This window comes from Chiloscyllium plagiosum, unplaced genomic scaffold, assembly GCF_037043375.1.
Source record: "Chiloscyllium plagiosum isolate Xiang-an unplaced genomic scaffold, Cpla_swu_hap1 HiC_scaffold_16, whole genome shotgun sequence".
Lineage (NCBI taxonomy): Eukaryota > Metazoa > Chordata > Chondrichthyes > Orectolobiformes > Hemiscylliidae > Chiloscyllium > Chiloscyllium plagiosum.
Genome location: NW_028270154.1, coordinates 46,566,741 through 46,587,375, shown reverse-complemented (window position 1 = coordinate 46,587,375; position 20,635 = coordinate 46,566,741). Strand labels below are relative to the sequence as shown.

The 20,635-nt window shown below is 41.0% G+C and overlaps 1 protein-coding gene across 1 annotated transcript in view; it reads right to left on the bottom strand.

Moving 5' to 3' along the window:
* The window catches only part of ube2d2 (ubiquitin-conjugating enzyme E2D 2 (UBC4/5 homolog, yeast)), a 49,079-nt gene extending 29,397 nt beyond the window's left edge, over positions 1–19,682 (bottom strand). The window contains exon 1 of the mRNA XM_043703678.2: positions 19,357–19,682. Coding sequence (XP_043559613.1) covers positions 19,357–19,380 — 24 coding nt within the window. The 5' untranslated portion in view covers positions 19,381–19,682. The remainder of the gene's footprint in view (positions 1–19,356) is intronic.
* Between the last annotated feature and the right edge of the window lie 953 nt (positions 19,683–20,635).

Here is a 20,635-nt window from a genome sequence, read left to right as displayed (position 1 = left end):
CCTGCTCCAGATGTATGTAATAACCTGTCTGAACAGGTTGAGTAGAAAATACCTACCCAGAGGAATTCCTCAGTTGATGCCCTAGTACAGGGATTATTAATCCTTTTGTATTGTGGTTATAGATCATACAATCCCTACAATGTGGAAACAGGCCATTCAATCGGACCAATACGTCTACACAACCCACTCAGATCCATTCCTCTATCACTCTACATTTACCCCTAACTAATATACCTAATCTACACATCCCTGAACACCATGGGCAATTTAGCACGGTCTGTACATCTTTGGATTGTGGGAGGAAACCAGAGTACCTGGAGGGAACCCATACAGACACAGGGAGAACGTGCAAATTCCACACATTGCCGGAGGTGGGAACCGAACCTGGGTCCCTGGCGCTGAGGCCTACTGACACCACCAAGACACATAGGACAGAACATTACTCCATTCTGTTCACTTACTTGTTGCATGCATTTGGGTGCCATGACTTTTATGGCCTGAGCATTTGACGAAGTGGGCATGCACAGACCTTTTCAGCCATGCCAGGAGACATAGCCTAACTTTGATCAAGACCACAAGCAGTAAATTGCTTAGCAAGCATTTGGGGTAATAACTAAATCATTGATCAAGTGTTCAGCCATTATAGTTATATTCAACCTTTAAAGATCCCAGATACCTCCTGCATCCACTAATGAATTACAAAGTGCACTACCTTCAAGTTCAAAGGCCCTCTTCCACAACAGAAACATCTCAAGCTTGAGAACTATAAACCATGCCTGGAGACTTCAGCTAAGTGCAATCTTAACAAAACCCACCAAGTAACTATGGCAGCTTCCGGATCGATCTTTGGCTACTTATTTCTCAGTAATAGTGTGCAGATATAAAAAGAGGAGAAACCACTTCAAGTGTTATCATGGGCAAAATGGAATCAAGCTGGATGACCAAAGAGGTGCTTGGTATGGACATCCATATCAGGTAAGCCAACGAGCAACCTTACGTTTAGATGGAAGCCATTTATTTATACTACATGAGGGATGGAAATCTGTTTGGTGGGATTTAAACATACAATCGTGGGGCAAGAGTATGAACTTTAGACAAAACATTTTCAAGGATTCGCAAGGAAAGCAAGCTTGAAACTGAATTCTAATTTAAAAGAATGGTAGAGTCAAGGATGTGGGCTTGAGAAGACTGGAGACAGCAAAGCAAGAGGGGAAATTATTACATTATCAGCTAACATGGAGGCCAGGAACAGGAGTTGGCTGCCAACAGTTTAGTGGGAACAGGAAGTGAACCAGAAATAGTGACAAAGGGAAAATAGGTGAGAAACTAGAGGAATCTGAAATCAGGGGGGGACAGTAACTACTAGCATTATTAGCAAAGTTATTCAGTCTTGCATCTGAGCCACTGCAGAGCGTTGCCAAGGCTGTGTTATTAAACATCTTCAAAGCTGAGACAGATAGATTTTCAATCTGGAAGAGAATCAAGGCTTAGCCGGCAAAAGGCAGGAAAGTCAGTTAAAAAGGATCAGATCAGCTATGATCTTACTGAATGACAGAAACAGACTCAATGGGCTGAATAGCCTACTTCTGCTCCTCTGCCTTATGGTTATATCCTAGAGAGAAGAGGGATAAAGTGCAAAAATTGTTTTTTTTGGGTGGGGAGCTTAGGAAATATAGTCAGTCATGGTTTACCAGATCAGTTTAATAGAGGATGCTACGTGTTGTGAGCTAATGGATAGTAGAAAACAAAGTGAAGAGGACTATTTTTCACTTGATATGCATGGGCACAAATGAGTTCAGCAGAACATTTAGTATAACCATAGACTCTGATCACAAGTTGCAGGAGAAATTCAAATTATAAAAAATAAAAATCTTCATCAGAAGTAGGTTGTACATAGAGATTTCAAACTTCTACTTCTGGACCAAATTAACTATTGCCAAACTGATGAAAGTCTCCTCAGTCTACTGGAAGAATCACATGATGTTAATCAATCTAGTTTCTAGTGGCAATGCCCCTACAGCACATAACCATTAATTTAGCTCTGACAAGGAAGTGATAAAAATCCTACTTAATGCAATAGGCAATAAACGGTGATCAAATTTCAATCTGTTGTATTATCTGGAAGTAATAGTATGATTGTGAAATAGGAGGATGTTTAATTCCCAAGAACTAACATTAAATGCAAAGCAAGAGCTCTTGTGCAAAGAACCAGATGACAGATAAAGTCATTCCCCCTCAAAAAACTGAACTTCCTGGCTTATAACTTAGTAATTAAATATCTGGCAAAAAAATCAGAATTGGGTAAGCATCATAAAAAGTAATGATTTCAGTGCTCAACTGCACCAAGAGAAGCATTTCTTTGGCTCTGGTTGAGGTCCAGAATTCACCATAGCAAGTCATAGCATCACTGTGAAGCAGATGGGGAGAAGCATGCAGCAAGTCAGCATCAGTGAAGCAGACTAGGAAAACAGACCTGCATGAGGTGGTCAGCAGCAGCGAGATGAAAACAAGAGGCAATGCCCCTTCAAATGCTACCTGTCAAAGTGGGGCATCACAGGAAAACAGCAAGGTGATTGGTTGGTATTTATTCTGTGTTGTTTCATACTGGCTGAAGAGTACCTTGGGAAATTCACTAAATATTTAACATTCACAATTAATTAATTAAATTAAATAAAGATGACTGGGCAGGGTTGTGTGCTCTAGTTATAGTATATGGGAGGTGCAGAACACTGGTGAAATCCACGGTGACCATATCTGCAGCAAATGCTGGCCACTTGAGGAATCGCAGCTCAGGAGTGATGAGCTGGAGTTTGAACTGTGGACACTGACCTGGCTGAGGGGGGTGGGGGAGCAGAGATTATCAGGACACTGTTTCTTGAAATCATAACACCGTTTAAATATGGTCCTTAGCTCGAGATAGGGAGGTGTGCTAGGTGTCCTTAGCTAGGTACAGAACGAAGCAAGTATTGGGATCCAGAATTTAACTTTGGATGAGACTCAGCCAGTGCCGTTGTTCAAATAGGATGGTCCGCCTCCCAGCATGGACAACAACACGGCCTGCAGGGAGGATGACCAAGTTAAGTGAATCAGTGACACAGAACATTCAATAAGGTGGAGGAAAAAGAAATGTATTGGTAATAGGTGATCACAGAGCAATATCTGCTGTTTTTCCAGAGGACACATCCCACAGGTTGTGTTGCTTATCTTGTGCCAAAGCTCAGAACATCTCTTCTGGGCTGTAAGGTAACTTGGGAATGGGAGAAGAATCCATTTGGTACCAATGACACAGGTACCAACAGAAAGGAGATACAAGCAGCTCGACACTAAAATTAAAAAGAACCATAATGGTATAAACACAATGGTAATGAAAACCGGCATGCAGTAAATATGTAGCTCAAAGAACAGTGTGAGAGAAATGGGCTCTGCTGCCAATTCTAGGAAGAGAGAGCTGTCCTGTGTCACAGCCTTTATTTAAACCATGTTGGCACCAGCATCCTCACAAATCATTACTCAGGCTGCCATTAAGGCTTTAGATGATTGGGTAGATTGATAGTGAGGAAGTTTAAATTAAAAAAAAATCAAAAGGAAACAAGACAGCAGAGGTGCAGGTAGTGAAGAGGTGAATGATAATCAAAATGAGACAGAAAAAAGGCAGATAATAGAAGCAAACGAATGTGTCAAAAATTAGAGTCAGAAGTAATCATAAATAACAACCATGAAGTCTAAAAGCTGAATGTTCTTTACCTGAACATGCATGTTGCATTTTTATTTAGAAAGAGTTGCAAGAATAGAAATAAGAAGAAATAGAAACAGGAGTTGACCATTCAGCTCCTGGAGCCTGCTCCATCATTCAATAAGATCATGGCTGATCAGACGTCCTTCATATCCACTTTATTGCCCTGGCACTGTAATCCTTGATTCCCCTGCCCAACACCAGAGGATTTTGTAATATATGGGTGCAGGGTGAATGGGACTGGGAACTCAATAGTCAACTGTATTCAATATTTTGAAAAATAGGCAATAAGGAATTGGAGTAACCTTGTTAATAAACGAAGGCATCAGTAAAAGGTGAAGTGGTATAGATGCAAATAACTGTAGTATGAAATCAGTGACGAAATAAGGAATAGCAAGGGAAAGAAATTATAGGTGAGCGTCGTCTATAGGCCCCCCAAGAGGATTGTCTCGCTGTAGAAGAGAGCGGAAAACAGGAAATACTGGAAGCAAGAGTATTCTGACTGTTACTGATTATTTTAATTACATACTAACTGGACAAATCAGATACACATGGGTAACATGAGAGACTAACTTTTAGTATATATCAGGGATTGTTTCTTGGAGTGGTACTTTGTACATCCTACCCAGAAACAGGGAGCTTTCAATCTAATTATGTGGAATGAGGGACAATTTTTTAAAAAAAATCACTTTGTTAAGGATCTATAGAGGATAGCAACCACAACTCAGTATAAATTCAAGTTCAGTTTGAGGAGGGCAACGCTGGTTTGAAAGTGTGTCATTAAAGGCAAGAACTGAGGCATGAAGAAAGATATTTTGAAGTTGGCTAGGAAAATTGGACTAAGGAAGTGGTCAGTCGATAAGCAGCAAACAATTTAAGTAGACATTCCAGAATGGCCAGTAAAATATTATTCTGGTCAAGGAGGAAGAGTCAATGGGAAGTATGAACCACCTGTGGTTAACAAAAAAGGTGGTCAAGGAGAGTATCTAATCAAAAACGAAGGCATTCATAAATGGCAGGCCACAGGATTGGCAACTTTGTTTTAAGGTACCAGATGTCAAATGAGCTATTACGGAAAAAATTGATTGAAGAAAGAAAATGGGCAAAAAAAAAGTATGAAGCAAGAGCTTCGAGGTTCATGTGAAAAGCAAACAGCTGGAGTATGTGACTGGGGAATTGATAACAGGGAATATGAAAATGCCAGACAATTTAAACAGATACTTTGTCTTCCTAGTTGGGGGGGGGTTAACTAAACAGCTCAAAGATATCAGATAAGCAAGGTGCTAACGGAAGCAAGAGTCTTTAACAGTCTCTACCACAAATGACAAGATATTTGACAAATTAACTAAAGCAGTCGAAACGTGGGTTGGTGGAAAAGCACAGCCAGTCAGGCAGCATCCAAAGAGCAGGAAAGTCAATGTTTCCAGCATGAGCTCTTTATCAGGAATGACTGAGTTGCGGAGGATGATGCGTTGTATGCAGGGGTGGGGGTGGGTCTGTCCTTGTTGCTATGAAATACAATACATCATCCTCTACCATTTCTGCCATCTACAAATAGACCTCATCACCAGGGATATATTTCCCACCCCACCCGCGTTCCGCAGAGACCTTTCCCTCCGCAACTCCCTTGTTAGGTCCATACACCCTCCACCAACCCACCCTGCACCTTCCTCTGCCACCGCAAGTAGTGCAAAACCTGCACCTACACTTCCACTCTGCCAAGAACATGCAAGTCCTGGGCTTCCTCCACCGCCAAATCCTAGTCACCTGACACCTGGAGGAAGAATGCCTTATGTTCTGCTTTGGGACCCTGCAACCACACGGGATCAATGTTGATTTCACCAGTTTCCTCATTTTCCCTCCACACACCTTATCCCAGGTTCAAGCCTCCAATGCAGCACTGACCCATTGAACTGTCCATCTTCCTTCCCACCTATCCGTTCCACCCTCCCATCCCCACTTTCATCTACCAATCATATTCGCAGCTACCTTCCCCTCCTGCATCCAAGTGCTTTTGAAGAATTGCTCCAAAGATAGCAAAGTTTGAATGGCTGAAATGTTCCAGAATACACAGGATTCCAGTGATTAGAACACCTCTAATGTGATGTTGCTGTTGAAGGGAAGGTTGGAGACAAAACAGGAAACTTCAAACTAGCTAGCATTCCCCAAAAAGATGATAGGCAGAGCCCATTTATAAAGAAAACTATAGCAGCACAATTTTAAAAAGCTTATTGCAATCAGAATCAAACAACTTTGTAATAGAGAAATCATTTGACAAATTTGCTGGAATTCTTTGGAGGATAACAAGCAGAGTTGCTAAAGGGGAAAACAAATGTATGACATTTGATAAGATGTCCCCGTCCCACATATAAAGCAACTGCCCAAGATCTCTGTATTGGGGCTAACATTAGCATGGCTTCAAGATTGTCTTTCGTGTGATAAACAGTCAGGATTAAGAAGTCTTTTGCAGTTCAGAAAGACACAGCTTTCTGTGGAATGTCACAGGACCAACTCGAATCTCAGTATTTACCATCTACGTGCATGACTTTGAAGAGGGACCAGAGTCTAATCAATTCAAATTTGTGGATACTAAAATAGATGGGAGGGAATATTGTGATGAGATAAGGCATCTGCAAAGGGATATGGATAGGGTGAGCAAGCAAGCAAAAATATGGCAGATAGAATACATGAAAGAGAGGTTATACACTTAGGAAAAATTAAAAGGCAGACTCTTATTTTAATGGAAACAAACTTCAAAAAAATTCATCAGGAATTGGTGATATTGTACAGAAAACAAAGCCAGCATGGAGATGCAGCAAGTAAATATGGAAGCAGTGGAAATTTGGCCTTCATTACTTGGACATTGAAATTTAAAAATAGAGTAGCCTTGTTAATACTGTACACTGTGTGGCACACCTGGAGTACTGTCGTCCCCATATTTAATGGGGAATTACTGGCTTTGGAGGTCTTTCAAACAGATTCATTAAGCTGATTCCTGGGAAGAAAGGGTTGATTTTAAAAAAGGCCTTTATTTATTGGAATTTATAACAAGGGGTGATCTTTTTGAAACATCCAAGACTCCGATCTTGACAAGGTTGATTGAGAAAACATTTTACTTGAGAGAATCTGAACTACAACAATTACAAAGTGAGGGAATATTGATTTTAAAGAGATGTGAAGGAACCTCTCTCAGAGGGTAGTAAACGTCTGGAATCTTCTAACCCAGAGAGAGTTGCAGAAGCTAGATTAAAATATTAAAGAGGAGGTAGGTAGAGTTTAGAAATTGAGGAGTTAGAGTTACAAGGAGCTGACATGATATAGTTGAAGCCTGGGCCAAATCAACCACGATCTTACAAGGCTCAAGGTGATGAATGCCCTACCCCGCTTTTTCTTTTTATGTTCTTATCCCAACTCCATGACATAAGTGCAACTATATGCAAGAGTAACACTGATTGACCTACCTCATCAAGTCTCAGAACACAGGAGGCCACTCGTGCCAATGATGGCTGCGCCGGCTCTTAGAGGGAACTATCCAATTGGTTCCATTGCCCTGCTCTTCCTCCATGTCCCTATATTGCCCCCTTAAGGCATATCCATTCTCTTCTGAAACTTATATAGAATCTTCTTTCCTCACTCTCTCAGGCAGCATATTCCATATACTTGCTGTATAAAGAAAACATCATATTCTTCTCTCACCACCAAACCACAAGGATTCTTTTGCTAATCACCTTAACTGTGTCTGCTATTTAATATTCCAGTAAAATTCTCAGTTTTGAGCTACTCTATTTGGCCTTCCTATGAACTTCACTCTAAGAAGAATTCTCCTCTTGGTTGACAAAAATGACAATATAGTCTACAGTCATACATTAGCCAAATCTCAATGTTTCTTTCTTTGCATAGGGGAAAACTTGTTTATTTAAACAAAGTAAACTGCAGTTTTAACTTTTGATTTCAGCAACCAGGCCTCTCCCTTCTCACAGCTCAGCCCCCAATATATATCAAGGGCTTTTTTTTAATGTTCAGGTGTTTCATCATTCACATTAACTCTTATTAGGTCACAGAAGTCATTACTGTTACAAAGTAATATACCTTTTGTATTTGTGCTGACTTGTGCATTGTTTGGACTCAGACACAGAATTGGAAGTATAATTATCATCAACTGCCCATTCAACGTAAGCCACAACACAAGGAAAACATTAACTTCCTAGATACCACAGCAGATAAACTGGCACAACGAAAGCAGCCTAAGTTTGTAAATTTTATTTTTACAAAGCAGCTGACAGAAACTTGTGCATTAAAATAAGCCATCACCCTAAACACACACCTTCCAGCCCAATAAGGTCATATATACAAAAGTTGACATTTAACCCTCCCAGCCTCCACTTCTCATAAGATCTTGGTTGATCTGTGACCTGATTTCTAGACTGTCATGTACCGTTCTTGACCTTAGATTCCCTTCTTTAAGAATCTACGTCTAGCTTAAAAATATTTCGTGGACCTGCCTCCACTGCCACCTGAAGCAGAGTTTAAAGTCTCATAGCCCTGAAGAAAAAATTTACATATGTCCTAAAAGGGAAACGTTTTCCTTTTTTAAAAAAAAACATCCCTTTGTTCTGGACTCAAGGAAATATATTTTCCTGATCCTCCTTGTCAAGGCCATTCAGAATCTTGTATACTTCAAATCATCCATCACTAATATTGTATTTCAATAAACCTAGATTATCCAATCTATTCTCAAAACAACCCACTCATTGCAGATATCAACCTACTAACCTCCTCTGAACCAGACTAAAACTGCACACATTTGAAACATGGTTTTACTAATATACTGTGCAATTGAAACATGGTCTCCTTACTTTCACATTCAGCTAATGATGTTTCCATCGTGTTCACAAAGCTGGAATATTTTGGCTCATTGACAACCTGTAAGTTTCACAGATCTTAGTATCAGATTTAAATTTAACAATTGACAAAAAGTTTGTTACAATACAACAGACATATCGCCCAAACCACCTCCCAACTCCTAAACACAAACCAAGATACCACATTCATTTGTAAATAATTAATTATTTTAGGAATTTCATGTACTCCTTATTCCTAGTTAGCCAAGTGGTCCTTTATTCACAAGTTTTAAGTTGTTCTCTTCTTGCAGCCTCTCCATTCCAGTCCAGCTTCAACAGGGAGATTGTCACCTCACTAAAACAGCTCTTTCCTCCTTTGGCAGGATGCCTGCTCCAAGCCCCAACAAATTAGCGACAGCAGCCCCCATCAAATCTCATTGCTCATCCAAAAAAAAAAAGCCAATTCTCTTACTTGAAGGTGAGATCTCACCCTTTCCTTCCATTCACATTATAAAGAAATGTTTTTTCTGAGAGTTAATTATCCAGCAGGCTGACCAGAATGTTGTGAAGGACTTGAGGGCAGGCTCACCTACCACCTCTGACGTATTTGAAACACACCTACACATACTGAACAGATTAACATTTTAAAAAAATTCTATGGCTACATTTAAACTCTCACAACTTAAGTCAATTGGTGCATAAATGTTAGTGCCCTATCTACTACTACTGTAACTTGTTTTATCCTTCTCTCATAACCAAACTTATGCAAGTTCTTTTTTTTAATTAGCAGGGAAATCGTACTGCTGAGTATGTTCAAGTTAAATTTCAGTTAAGATTATTATTGCTTTCCTTAAATGGGAATACGTCAAAGCACAATCATAAACCATTGCCCTAAAAGGATCATTGGTGAAGACAAACATTTTCAAATGGCTTTGGTACATGCATCCTGATTTATTTTTACATCAAGTACATCTTTGAGGCAAAAGTAAAAATCAATTTTCTCATTAGTTTTTCTGAAGCAATTCTTTTTATCTACAACTTGCATAGTTCACAAAATAGGCCAAAGAAAGAAAGGCTTTTGCACAAACTGACATATCCCATTTATGCAAACAGCTCTTCGACACAAAGTGAAATAGAACAGATTGTTTTCAACAACTGCTTGGTACATTTGTTTTTATTTTACCTAAACTACACATTTGTAGCACTCCATTTGCAGTTAACTGCTCAACTAGAATAAGGCAATCTATTACCTTAACATGCAGTGAGCTCAAATCCACCTGAGTAAAAAGGGTTACCATTAACCGAAGCAAGTATGCATTTAGGGCTCTGACGTGTCTGCATGCGGTTATGAGATACCACAGAACAGCTGCCAACATACATACCAAACAGATCATCATGTGCTTTTGCACATGTGACACTTGCAAAGAGCATTTCAGTCTTGGAATTCTTCACTTCTGTTCTCAACTGCTTCTTTGAACACACCACAAAGATTACAATATCAATACTTTACATCAATACATCAAATATCAATGTTACACCTCTAACTTAAAGCATCCCAGCACATTTCAAAGCATAATCAAACAAACCATCCAGACAAGGAAATATTACAATCAAATGACCAGAGCGTAAGAGCCCAAGCAGCTATAGGTACAGCTACCAACAGTGAAACAGTAAAAGTTCAGGAACTGAAAGATTAGATGACAGCAGGTAACAGGGGCAGTTGCGGGATGAGAAGATATTTGAGAGCAGGGGCAAGGCCACAGAGGGAATTGAAAACAAAGATGACACTTTACAACAATGTTCCTTCACTGGACATCATTTAATGCTTAATGTGCCTTATAAAGTGAATTCTTATACCACCAACTAATCTTGCAGCCTTTTCAAATTCTCATTCCTGGAGAAAAGTTTAAAAATGCTAACTTCTTTGGGTCACCGATTGGAACGATTTGTTTTTGGCAAGGGTAGGAGGAAACAACTGAAAATACAGCTATCCCTATGACACCTTACACAATTCAAATTCTAAAAGGTTTCATTTACGTTGCATTTTCTATTGCATTTTTATTCATTCATTTACATACAATAAAATAAAATAAAACACACTGACTTCCATAACTAGGCATCGAATATATTCCAGAAAGCCCAATAAAGGAAGTATTAAAGACATTGGACAGCACTGATTCATATGATGCCAGGGATGAAAAAAATTACGACACAGGATACTTTGGCTATTTCCACCCCAGCCGAAAAAGGTCAATAGACAATAGGTGCAGGAGTAGGCCATTCTGCCCTTCGAGCCTGCACCACCATTCAATATGGTCATGACTGATCATCCTCAATCAGTATCCTGTCCCTGCCTTATCTCCATAACCCTTGATTCCACAATCCTCGAGAGCTCTATCCAACTCTTTCTTAAAATGAATCCAGAGACTGGGCCTCCACTGCCCTCTGGGGCAGAGCATTCCACACAACCACCACACTCTGGGTGAAGAAGTTTCTCCTCATCTCTCTGTCCTAAATGGTCTACCCCGTATTTTTAAGCTGTGTGCTCTGGTTCGGCACTCACCCATCAGCGGAAACATGTTTCCTGCCTCCAGAGTGTCCAATCCTTTAATAAAAGGTCAGAAATTTTTAAGTTACAGTATTGTTATATGATGAAACGTTTCTTATCCCAAACCAGAACAATGGAGGATATTCAATTCAAAATGTTCACTGAAAGGTTTTAAAAGAGATGGCTAGTTCAGGAAGTTATTAAAACTTGGAATGCTTTATCAAAGAGTGGTTCAGCCAAACATATTGCATTTTTAAACTGGAAGGTGAGTGGTAATATTATGCAGAGAAAAGCCAGCTTGAAGAAATTAGTTTTGAAGTTTGCTAGCACACAAGGGAACCAAAGCAGTGCTTTAAACAAATAGGGCTTAAGCACATGTCACATGTTTAACCAGGAGCGAAAAAATAAACACGGATGAGTGTTTTGGGACTTCAGAATATATCTGTCTTTGCAACTGGAAAGTTACAAGTCTGGTGTCTACGATATAATGGATCAAAGTTAAAGGCAATGCTCCCTTTAAGTGATATGTGAGATTACACAGTAACTTTAAAATGTCTGGAAAGCCACAGAAGTTCTTCCCTTTTAACTGTTGCATATGAAAACATTTAGAGGCCAGACACAAAGAAATTGAGTACCCAGGTACTCAAAAACAGTTAATATTGTTTAAAAATTAAAACCAAAAGTGCAACTATGAAAAAGCCAAAGAACTTGAATGATTTGTAGCTGGATTTCAGGCTTTCAAAAGGGAAATATATAAACATAAGAAAAAAAAATTGCTAAACTACAAGGACAAGGGTGGAGAAAATTGGATGAGCTAGTCTTACTCAGACAGTTGGCTGATAGTCAATGGGATGGATGCCTTCCTGCATTTCAACACTGCAGAAATCTCGCATCCTTATTTCATTAGGAGTTTCAGTACATCTTTCCTTGGTTTAAAGTATTAAAACATACAAAATTAAGTTAGAGGGAAAACAAAAACTTCGAACTGTCAATCCTGCATTTAAGTATAACATCTGAATACTTGTCAAATGCAAGATCAACTTAAAGCATCAATGCTCTGAACAGCAAGTCACAAAACATCTTTGTTTGAATTTTCAACAAAGTGTTGATCCAAGGGGAAAATTGCTTTCCAAACCTGCCAATAATCTGTACTCACCTGGAAAGAGCATACTAAGTTTGATTTAAAGACATTCATGGACAAGTCAGCTGAACAAATCACCTTTCTTTCTCTCATGACATTACCACTTCATATTCTGGACAGAAAGGCCATTGAAAGTCCAATCAGCAGTACGAGAATGCACAGGGTACAGGTGCTCTTTTTAGCAAGATCTGAAAGAGACCAAAACTAGATCCTGCTACTGCTCAAAGTAATGACTAACTTCAAACCACCCCCCCAAAAAAGACAAAAAGGCATGATTTCATCAAGGATGGAAAATTGGCAAGAAGAAAAAAAATCAGCCACCCTTTCATTCATTATGAAAACTGGGTTGAAGAAACAGCCAATTGATCTGACAGCTTGCTTTCTATCCCCAAAGATGAAAACCATTCTTTATAAAATGTGAACTATATGGCAATTGTTTAGACCAAATGTATACCTTTAACAAAGTTTCTCAAAGTGACTCAGAACCACAATAGCATTTTAGATGATATTTGGCATCAGGTAAGACCCCTCAGTATGGTTATGAATTCCAGTCTATGGAAAACAATCCACTCTAAGCAAATGAGACATCCAAACAGCAATTTCAATACAGTTTTTGTCATTAAAACAGGCAAGTTGCCTATGATCAATGACAATGAGTATTTCTAGGATCAAGAGTTCATGCATGGATCCAACTGATTAGAGACAACATGGAAGCAGGAGCAAGTCAATTCACCTGCATTTGATGCAATTCTGATTAAACCACTGGACTTCAGTACAACCACAGCAGATTCCAGATCAAAGAAGGATACATTACCTTGAGGTGTAAACCTTACATGAACAGCAGAATCCAAGATTCATGGCTTATAACTTCATTTACATTCCAGGTTGTCTCAAATCCACAAATCATGAATACAGCTTTTCTTGTAAGCAGGGAGCATCTGATTATATTGGCATTAAAGCAAACTGGAGATGGTTGAACTTTAACTCAATTTCCACAATAAATAAGCAAACGCACCTTGGAAGCTTCAAAAGAAGTTTTCCCAAAGTAACAATCTTCTCCACAACTTGCAGAACAACAACTGGGTGGCAAGTAAAAAGTGATTAGGTACGAAGTGTGGTTTGATCCTGACCTTCAATGAAACACTTTAGCAAATATTTTCACACAACTGCACAATTTTCTGATATTTCAGCAAACTTTGGAATTAAAGTGAGGAACTCTCTTCATGAACGTAGAAATGTTGCATATTGCAGAAAAGATTACCTTCCCACGTCATTTTCTAGGCAAAGTTTTCAATTTCAAGAGTTAACAGAACCAAAAGCAAAAGAGGCTGAATAAGTATGCAGGTACCATTAATTACAGTTCCAAAAACCTAGATGCCCAACATCACAGCTACAGTAGGAAATCAGTAATAGAAACTTGGTATTAAGTTCACCAAGCACACAGGTAACCTTTTCATATCAGACGAACTTTCAGAATTTAAAATGGATAGTGCAAAACTTTTAATTTCCACTTTCACAACTATTTGCAATGGCTGATATTAAGGCATAGTGCAACAGGTATCATTAGCTCGCGATTACCTCATTTCAAGAGGTTTTGACAAAAACAAGCTTTAAACTGCAAGTATACAAACACTGCAGAGCCTGGACTCTCAAGCCAAGAGTGATGTGTCTTTCCCAATATCTACATATTTTGCTGAATGTCAATTAAGAATATGAACCATTATCACCCTTCTCATTCGCAAGACTCCCCAGGATCTTACCATTAAGTGCTTTGGGATGAAGTCAATTAAGCTTTCCAGTAATGAGACTTTCAAAAAGGAAAAAAATTTTGTAATTGAGTCAGTAAAATTTCAGAAACTATATAGGAATAAACCCTTGAAAAAAGGGTTTGTTTAACTATAGAGTCAGATGCACAGCATGTAAACGGACCCTTCGGTCCAACTTTGCATGCCAACCAAATACCCTAAATTAATCTAGTCACATTTGCCAGCACTTAGCCCAAATCCCACTAAACCCTTCCTATTTATATACCCATTCAGATCCCTTTTAAATGCTGCAATTGTACCCACCAACCCTGGCAAAATGCTTGTAAATCTTTTCTGTACTCTTTCAAGTTTCATAACATCCTTCCAATATGAGGGAGACCAGAAATGCACACAATATTCCAAAAGTGACCTTTACAATGTCCTGTAAAGCAACGACATGACCTCCCAACTCCTATACTCAATGCTCTGACCAAAAAGGAAAGCATACCCAACATCTTCACTATCCTATCTACCTGCAACTTCACTTTCAAGGAACTACGAACCTGCAACCCAAGGTGTCTTTGTTCAGCAGCACTTCCTCGGACCTTACCATTAAGCGTACAAGTCCTGCCCCGATTTGCCTTGCCAAAATGCAGCATCTCACATTTATCTGAATTAAACTCCATCTGATCAAGATTCCCACTGTAATCTAAGGGTAATCTTCTTTGCTGTCCACTACACCTCCAATTTTGGTGTCATCTGCAAACTTACTAACTATACGTATGTTCACATCCAAATTGTTTACATAAATGTTCTTTCCACCTGCTTTTTAACAACACCCCCAAGAAACTCATCAGGCTGATCCAATGGGTATGAAGTGATCTGTAGTGCAGGCTACTAGAAATGTAATTGTTCAGCCAACTTGTAAATGAAAGGTCGTTAATTTCAACATGCCATTCCCAGGTGGGTGCAGATTATTGGCAGGTTTGGACAACATTTACTTCCTTGGATCAGCACTTCATATTTGATTTTTCACCAATAATTTTCAAACGTATACTGTTCAAGAACATTGAAATTTTAAGTTAGACTTGCTTTTGAGTTTGACAACCATACAGATGTGATTTTTAGATGTTGAATTAACAGCAAGGCAGATTTTTTTAAAGTTAGAAATCATCAGGTTAGAAATAAATCAGAATAAATGTAGAAAGTAGACAACTTGGGGCAGGTGGAGACTACCAGACTTGACAGGCCAAATGGTCAGCTTCATATCTTGAACACCCAAGTGGTTACAATCACCTCAAAAGAACAATACATTTCCAAATTCAACTTGTTAAATTTTGCAAACTATCATTACCTTACACAGGTTGTATTAATCTCAGGAACATACAGCACCAGATTCCAAGTGCTCTGTAATACACTTACAACAGAGACATTAAACAATGTCAATTAGAACCTGTGGTACATCAGAATGTCTCTAACAGTTGAAAGGAACAAGAATGTGTCATTTGAGTGAAGCACATGATGCTGTTGCATACTGTTCTAAAAAAAATGTACAGATAAAATCTAGTTAACTACAATAGCAAGTATTTTTAAAACACTGCAAATAAATACACTTCATCTGTTAACTAAACTCCAAAAAGGTGGCTACAGCGCTAACTGCTTTTGTAATAAGAATTTTTACACTGCAACACTTCATAGGTGTTGGACAAAAATCCAACACTGAATCACAAGAGGACATTAAGACAGGCAATCAAAATACTTGTTTAAACTAACCTCTGAACAAGTACCTGACAGGGGCAGAGGAGAGACATCGGGAGGGGGGTGCGCCAATTTAGGAGCTTATGGTCTTTACAGCTTCAGAGAAAACAGCCAATTGATGTGAACAAGCAAAGATGCAAATTTGAAAAATATTTCTCAGTTGTTGGACTGAAAGAGTTTGCAGAGATATGGAGAGGTACAGGAATTTGAACTAGAGAAAATTTTTAAAATCTGTGACATTGCTACTCAAGGACACAATATACATCAACAAGTACAGGGTGATGGGTGAATGGGATCAGATGTAAAAATGAACACTTAATTTCAAAATATGTACTGTTTCTGCGAGTACTGAATACGTCCATGAATTAGTGGAACAAATGTCAAAGCAACATACAAATCAGAAAAAGATCACTGTAGTTCCTTTGGCCAGCTTGCAAGGACAGGGAAATACATACCACAACATCCATCATTACCTGGAGAACAATTCGAGTTAGGTAAGAAACCAATTTTCCTGTTACATAAACCAGCTCCCTCTGATTCCCTTGTAGGCCATTCCATCTACTTTGTAACATAGCACAAACAAAACTGTTGCGAGGCACCATGTCCCCCCAACCCAAGTTTAAGATTATGCTTACATGTGCAAGAACCTGCGACTTTGTTAAATGTTTTGGTGCCCGTCATCAAAAGATCTTCAACAGAAAAGACGGTCAGATTACCTCAGCGCTTGCAGAGTAAACAATTCCAGCTTCAACAGTTTCCCATGGAAACTCAGGTGTCTAATCACTACTACTAATTTAGCTGTCCTTTACTGCACCATTCCTAAAGCATACTTGCCTTCGGGTAAAAAAAAAGTCCAGAATTCTTCAACGGTCAGAGTATGGAGTATGGGAGTTGGGAGGTCATGTTGCAACCGTGCACGACACTGATTAGGCCACTTTTGGAATATTGCATGTAATTCTGATCTCCTTCCTATTGGAAGGATGCTCAAACTTGAAAGGGTTCAGAAAAGATTTACAAGGATGTTGCCATGGTTGGAGGATTTGAACTATCGGGAGAGGTTGAATAGGCTGGGGCTGTTTTCCCTTGAGCATTGGAGGCCGAGGGTGTATCTCAGAGGTTTATAAAATCATGAGGGGCATGGATAGGATAAATAGACAAAGTATTTTGCCTGGGGTGGGGGAGTCCAGAACTAGAGGGCATAGGTTTAGGGTGAGAGGGGAAAGATATAAAAGAGAGACCTAAAGGGAAACTTTTTCATGCAAAGGGTGGAACATGTACGGACTGAGCTGCCAGAGGAAGTGGTGGAGGCTAGTACGATTGTAACATTTAAAAAGCATCTGGATGGGTATATGAATAGCAAGGTTTGGGAGGATATGGACCAGGTGCTGGCAGGTGAGACTAAATTGGGTTGGGATATCTGATCAGCATGGACGAGTTGGCCAAAGGGTCTGTTTCCCTTCTAAGGGTCTCCATGACTACAATTACAATTGAAGCAGAAACAACATGTTTTCTCATAAAGCAAGTGAACAAAGCAGCTTGACTTTGAAATTAGTTTGCAACAAAAGATTTTCGAAAAGTGATTAACATTGCACTTATGATCTTGATGAATAACATGACAAATCACAGCAAAGTACGACCTCATGCAGTGTCACAAAAGTTGACTAATTCCGAAAACAATTTATTAAAAATCAAATAATTTGCTCAACATACCGACTTTAAAGTAATAAAGCATGCCATAGTGCTTCATACGCACACTATTAGCCAAAAGCTACATCAAGTAGTGCAGAGGTTATTGAAGGGAAATTTTAAGATTCCACAGACCTGAAACATTAGTTGTCAATGTTGGAGCAAGATAAAAATCAGGGATGCACAAGAATACAGAATGAAAGTAATTCAGAGTTCTCAAAAGGATTGTATGGATAGGAAGGTTCAAGCCATGAGACTTAAATGCAAAGATGAAAAATAAATTCAAGGCACTGCTTGCTAGTTAATACAGGTAAGTGCTGCTATATGTCAAAATATTTAAGAAGCAGTTTTTAAAAAAGTAATTGAGAAACTTTTGATTAATTGAACAATTGCAACCCATGTTGAGACGTCAAAGACTCGATACATCCAGATTTTAAAGAAATAGTCAACTATTCATAAAGAGCTCCCACAAGACATAATCCAAATCAAGGATGTCACATTTTAAAGTTTTCATTGTAGTCATTATGTACTTGAAGGTCATTTGACCCAAAAAATCAGAAAACTTTTCAAAGTAAACAGACTTAAAGACTAACAAAAAGGTTAACTTAATTACATAAGAAACCAGTGTAATAAGATCAAAATTTACCACATAAATGAGAATCTTAAAAACAAATGCCAACTTGCACAATTACAAAATGCCAATTATGAATATACAACTCATCACTAATCAGATTCAAGTAAAAAGAATGAATCAAACTTTCAGAAATCTTAAGCTTCGTTACTGTGGATAATGGAAGTAACGACAATAATACATCAACTGTAAATTAAATGTGATCTAAGTTTTTCTTTCGTACTAATTCTTCACTAAGAAAAAGACAGATCAAAAGACTCAGATTCACCAATGAAAACTAGCAAATCCAACGCAAATCCACACGCTCTGTGCAATGAATAGAAACATCTTTTCATCGGTAGTTACATCAAAAAAAACTCATCCTATTATTCATTAAAAGTTACAGTTATTGCTTCCAGTTCCTACTCATCAACTGAGACAGTGAGGACGGAGATGGGATTTTGAATTCTGCTTTTCGGAGAGGAATCTAATAGAGAATACAAACAGCGCACATGGAAACAGGATGCAAGAAACCAACTTCCAGAGTAAGAACACCGAGAGAGAAAAATATAGGCGCCCCAGGGTCTTAAGTCCTCCAGCATCGCCCTGGGCTTGTGTGAAGAAACGCAGTAGGCCCGGGACTAGCCAATCGGACCCGGAGACAAACTCCCGCTGCGACCCGAGGCCCAGCTCCGGTGTTGGGGGGGCGGCTGAGGGTCACTCTGACATTACGGCGCGGCCCGCTACCCCCCGATGGGATCCGCACGGCCAGCCGCTAACCACCCCCACCTTCCCCCGGTCCCCACCCCGGTGGTGGCCGGGCCCCCGCCACTTCCTCCTGAACCCCTAGGGCGTGGGAGTGAGAAAGGAAGCGCCTCGGGGCCAGCCTGCCTGCGCCTCGCTACCGCCGCCCGCAAGCTGCACATAACCGAACCGTTGAACGGGCACCTTTCCCCCCAACAACAACAAAAAGATAACCCAGAGCCGCCCTCCCCCGCCCCTCCCCTCTCCACCCGGGTACACTGCGGCCTGGCATTGAGGCCTGGTCTCTCCCCCCCTACCCCAACAACCGCAGGCCTCAGAGCAAATGGCGGTCGGGGGGGGGGGGGGTGGGGAAGAGAAGGAAACAATCGGATGGCGAGGATAGAGGATGGTCGGCCGGGCCCTGCGGTCGGGAAGGTGGTGGCGAGCAGGGGGTACCGTCTTGAATAAACAACCGAGAGCTGTAGAGAGAAAGAGAGAGAGAGAGAGAGAGACAATGAACGGCGGGTGTGGGTGCCGCTTCCCCCATTACCTTGTGGATTCTTTTGAGAGCCATGTTAGGAGTGCCGGGCCGTTAGCTGTGATTATCGGGCTGCGCTGGACTACACTGGAGTGCAAATGGGCTGTGCGGTGCGGTGCTGGGTCTGCTCTGGTTAGATTTCGGGCCAGGGCTGGGGCTGTGTTTGCTGTACTTGCCCACTCCCTCTCTGTGTATGTATGTGCTGCTGCTGCTGCTGCTGCTAAGAGCCGGGTTTAAAGGCGAACCCGGAAAAGCCGCCGAGTCCGCTCGGAGACACCGAGAAAATAGAAGGAAAGGACCGGCCGCTTTAAAGTAGTCCCCGTGTATCCGTCCGCCAGCTGCAGGGGAGGCGCTGCTGAGGGGGGAAAGACACTCATTTCCACACACACATACCCGCCCCCGCCCTTTCCCTCTCTTTTCAGACACTGCCTGCCCACCCTGCTGGAATTTATGTGTGTGTGTGTGACATTTCCCAATACAGCTGCCCGCCTGCACGACCACCACCCCACCCCCCCGCCTTTTGAAGCAGCTCCCCCCTTGTCCCTCTGGAAAAGGAAGTCAGCGGCGGACCCACACCGAGGGAGGTGATGCGGCTCGATTGTCTCCGAGCTCTCGCGAGCGCTGGACGCTGCGCCCCCTCCTCCAGCAGCGCGCAGGCGCAGTCAGGGTCGGCGGCTGGAGGCAAAGAGGGACAATCCACCAGCAGCAGGTTCACACAGAGGGAGTTAGTGTCCCCAGGGAGTGAGTGAGGGTCATCACTGGGTTCACTCTGAGAGGGTCAGTGTCTCTCGGGAGGGAGTGAGGGTCATGGGGTTTATTCTGAGCGAGTCAGTGTCCCTGGGGAGTGGAGTGAGTGAGGGTCATTACTGGGTTCACTCTGAGTGGGTCAGTGTCCCCAGGGAGTGAGTGAGGGTTATCACTGGGTTCACTCTGAGCGGGTCAATGTCCCTCGGGAGTGAGTGAGTGAGGGTCATAGGGTTCACTCTGAGTGGGTCAGTGTCCCCAGGGAGTGAGTGAGGGTTATCACTGGGTTCACTCTGAGCGGGTCAGTGTCCCTCGGGAGTGAGTGAGTGAGGGTCATAGGGTTCACTCTGAGAGGGTCAGTGTCCCTGGGCAGTGAGTGAGGGTCATTACTGGGTTCACTCTGAGTAGGGGGTCAGTGTCCCTCGGGAGTGAGTGAGTGAGGGTCAAGGGGTTTACTCTGAGCGAGTCAGTGTCCCTGGGCAGAGTGAGGGTCATCACGGAGTTCACTGAGAGGGCCAGTGTGCCTGTGGAGTGAGTGAGGGTCATC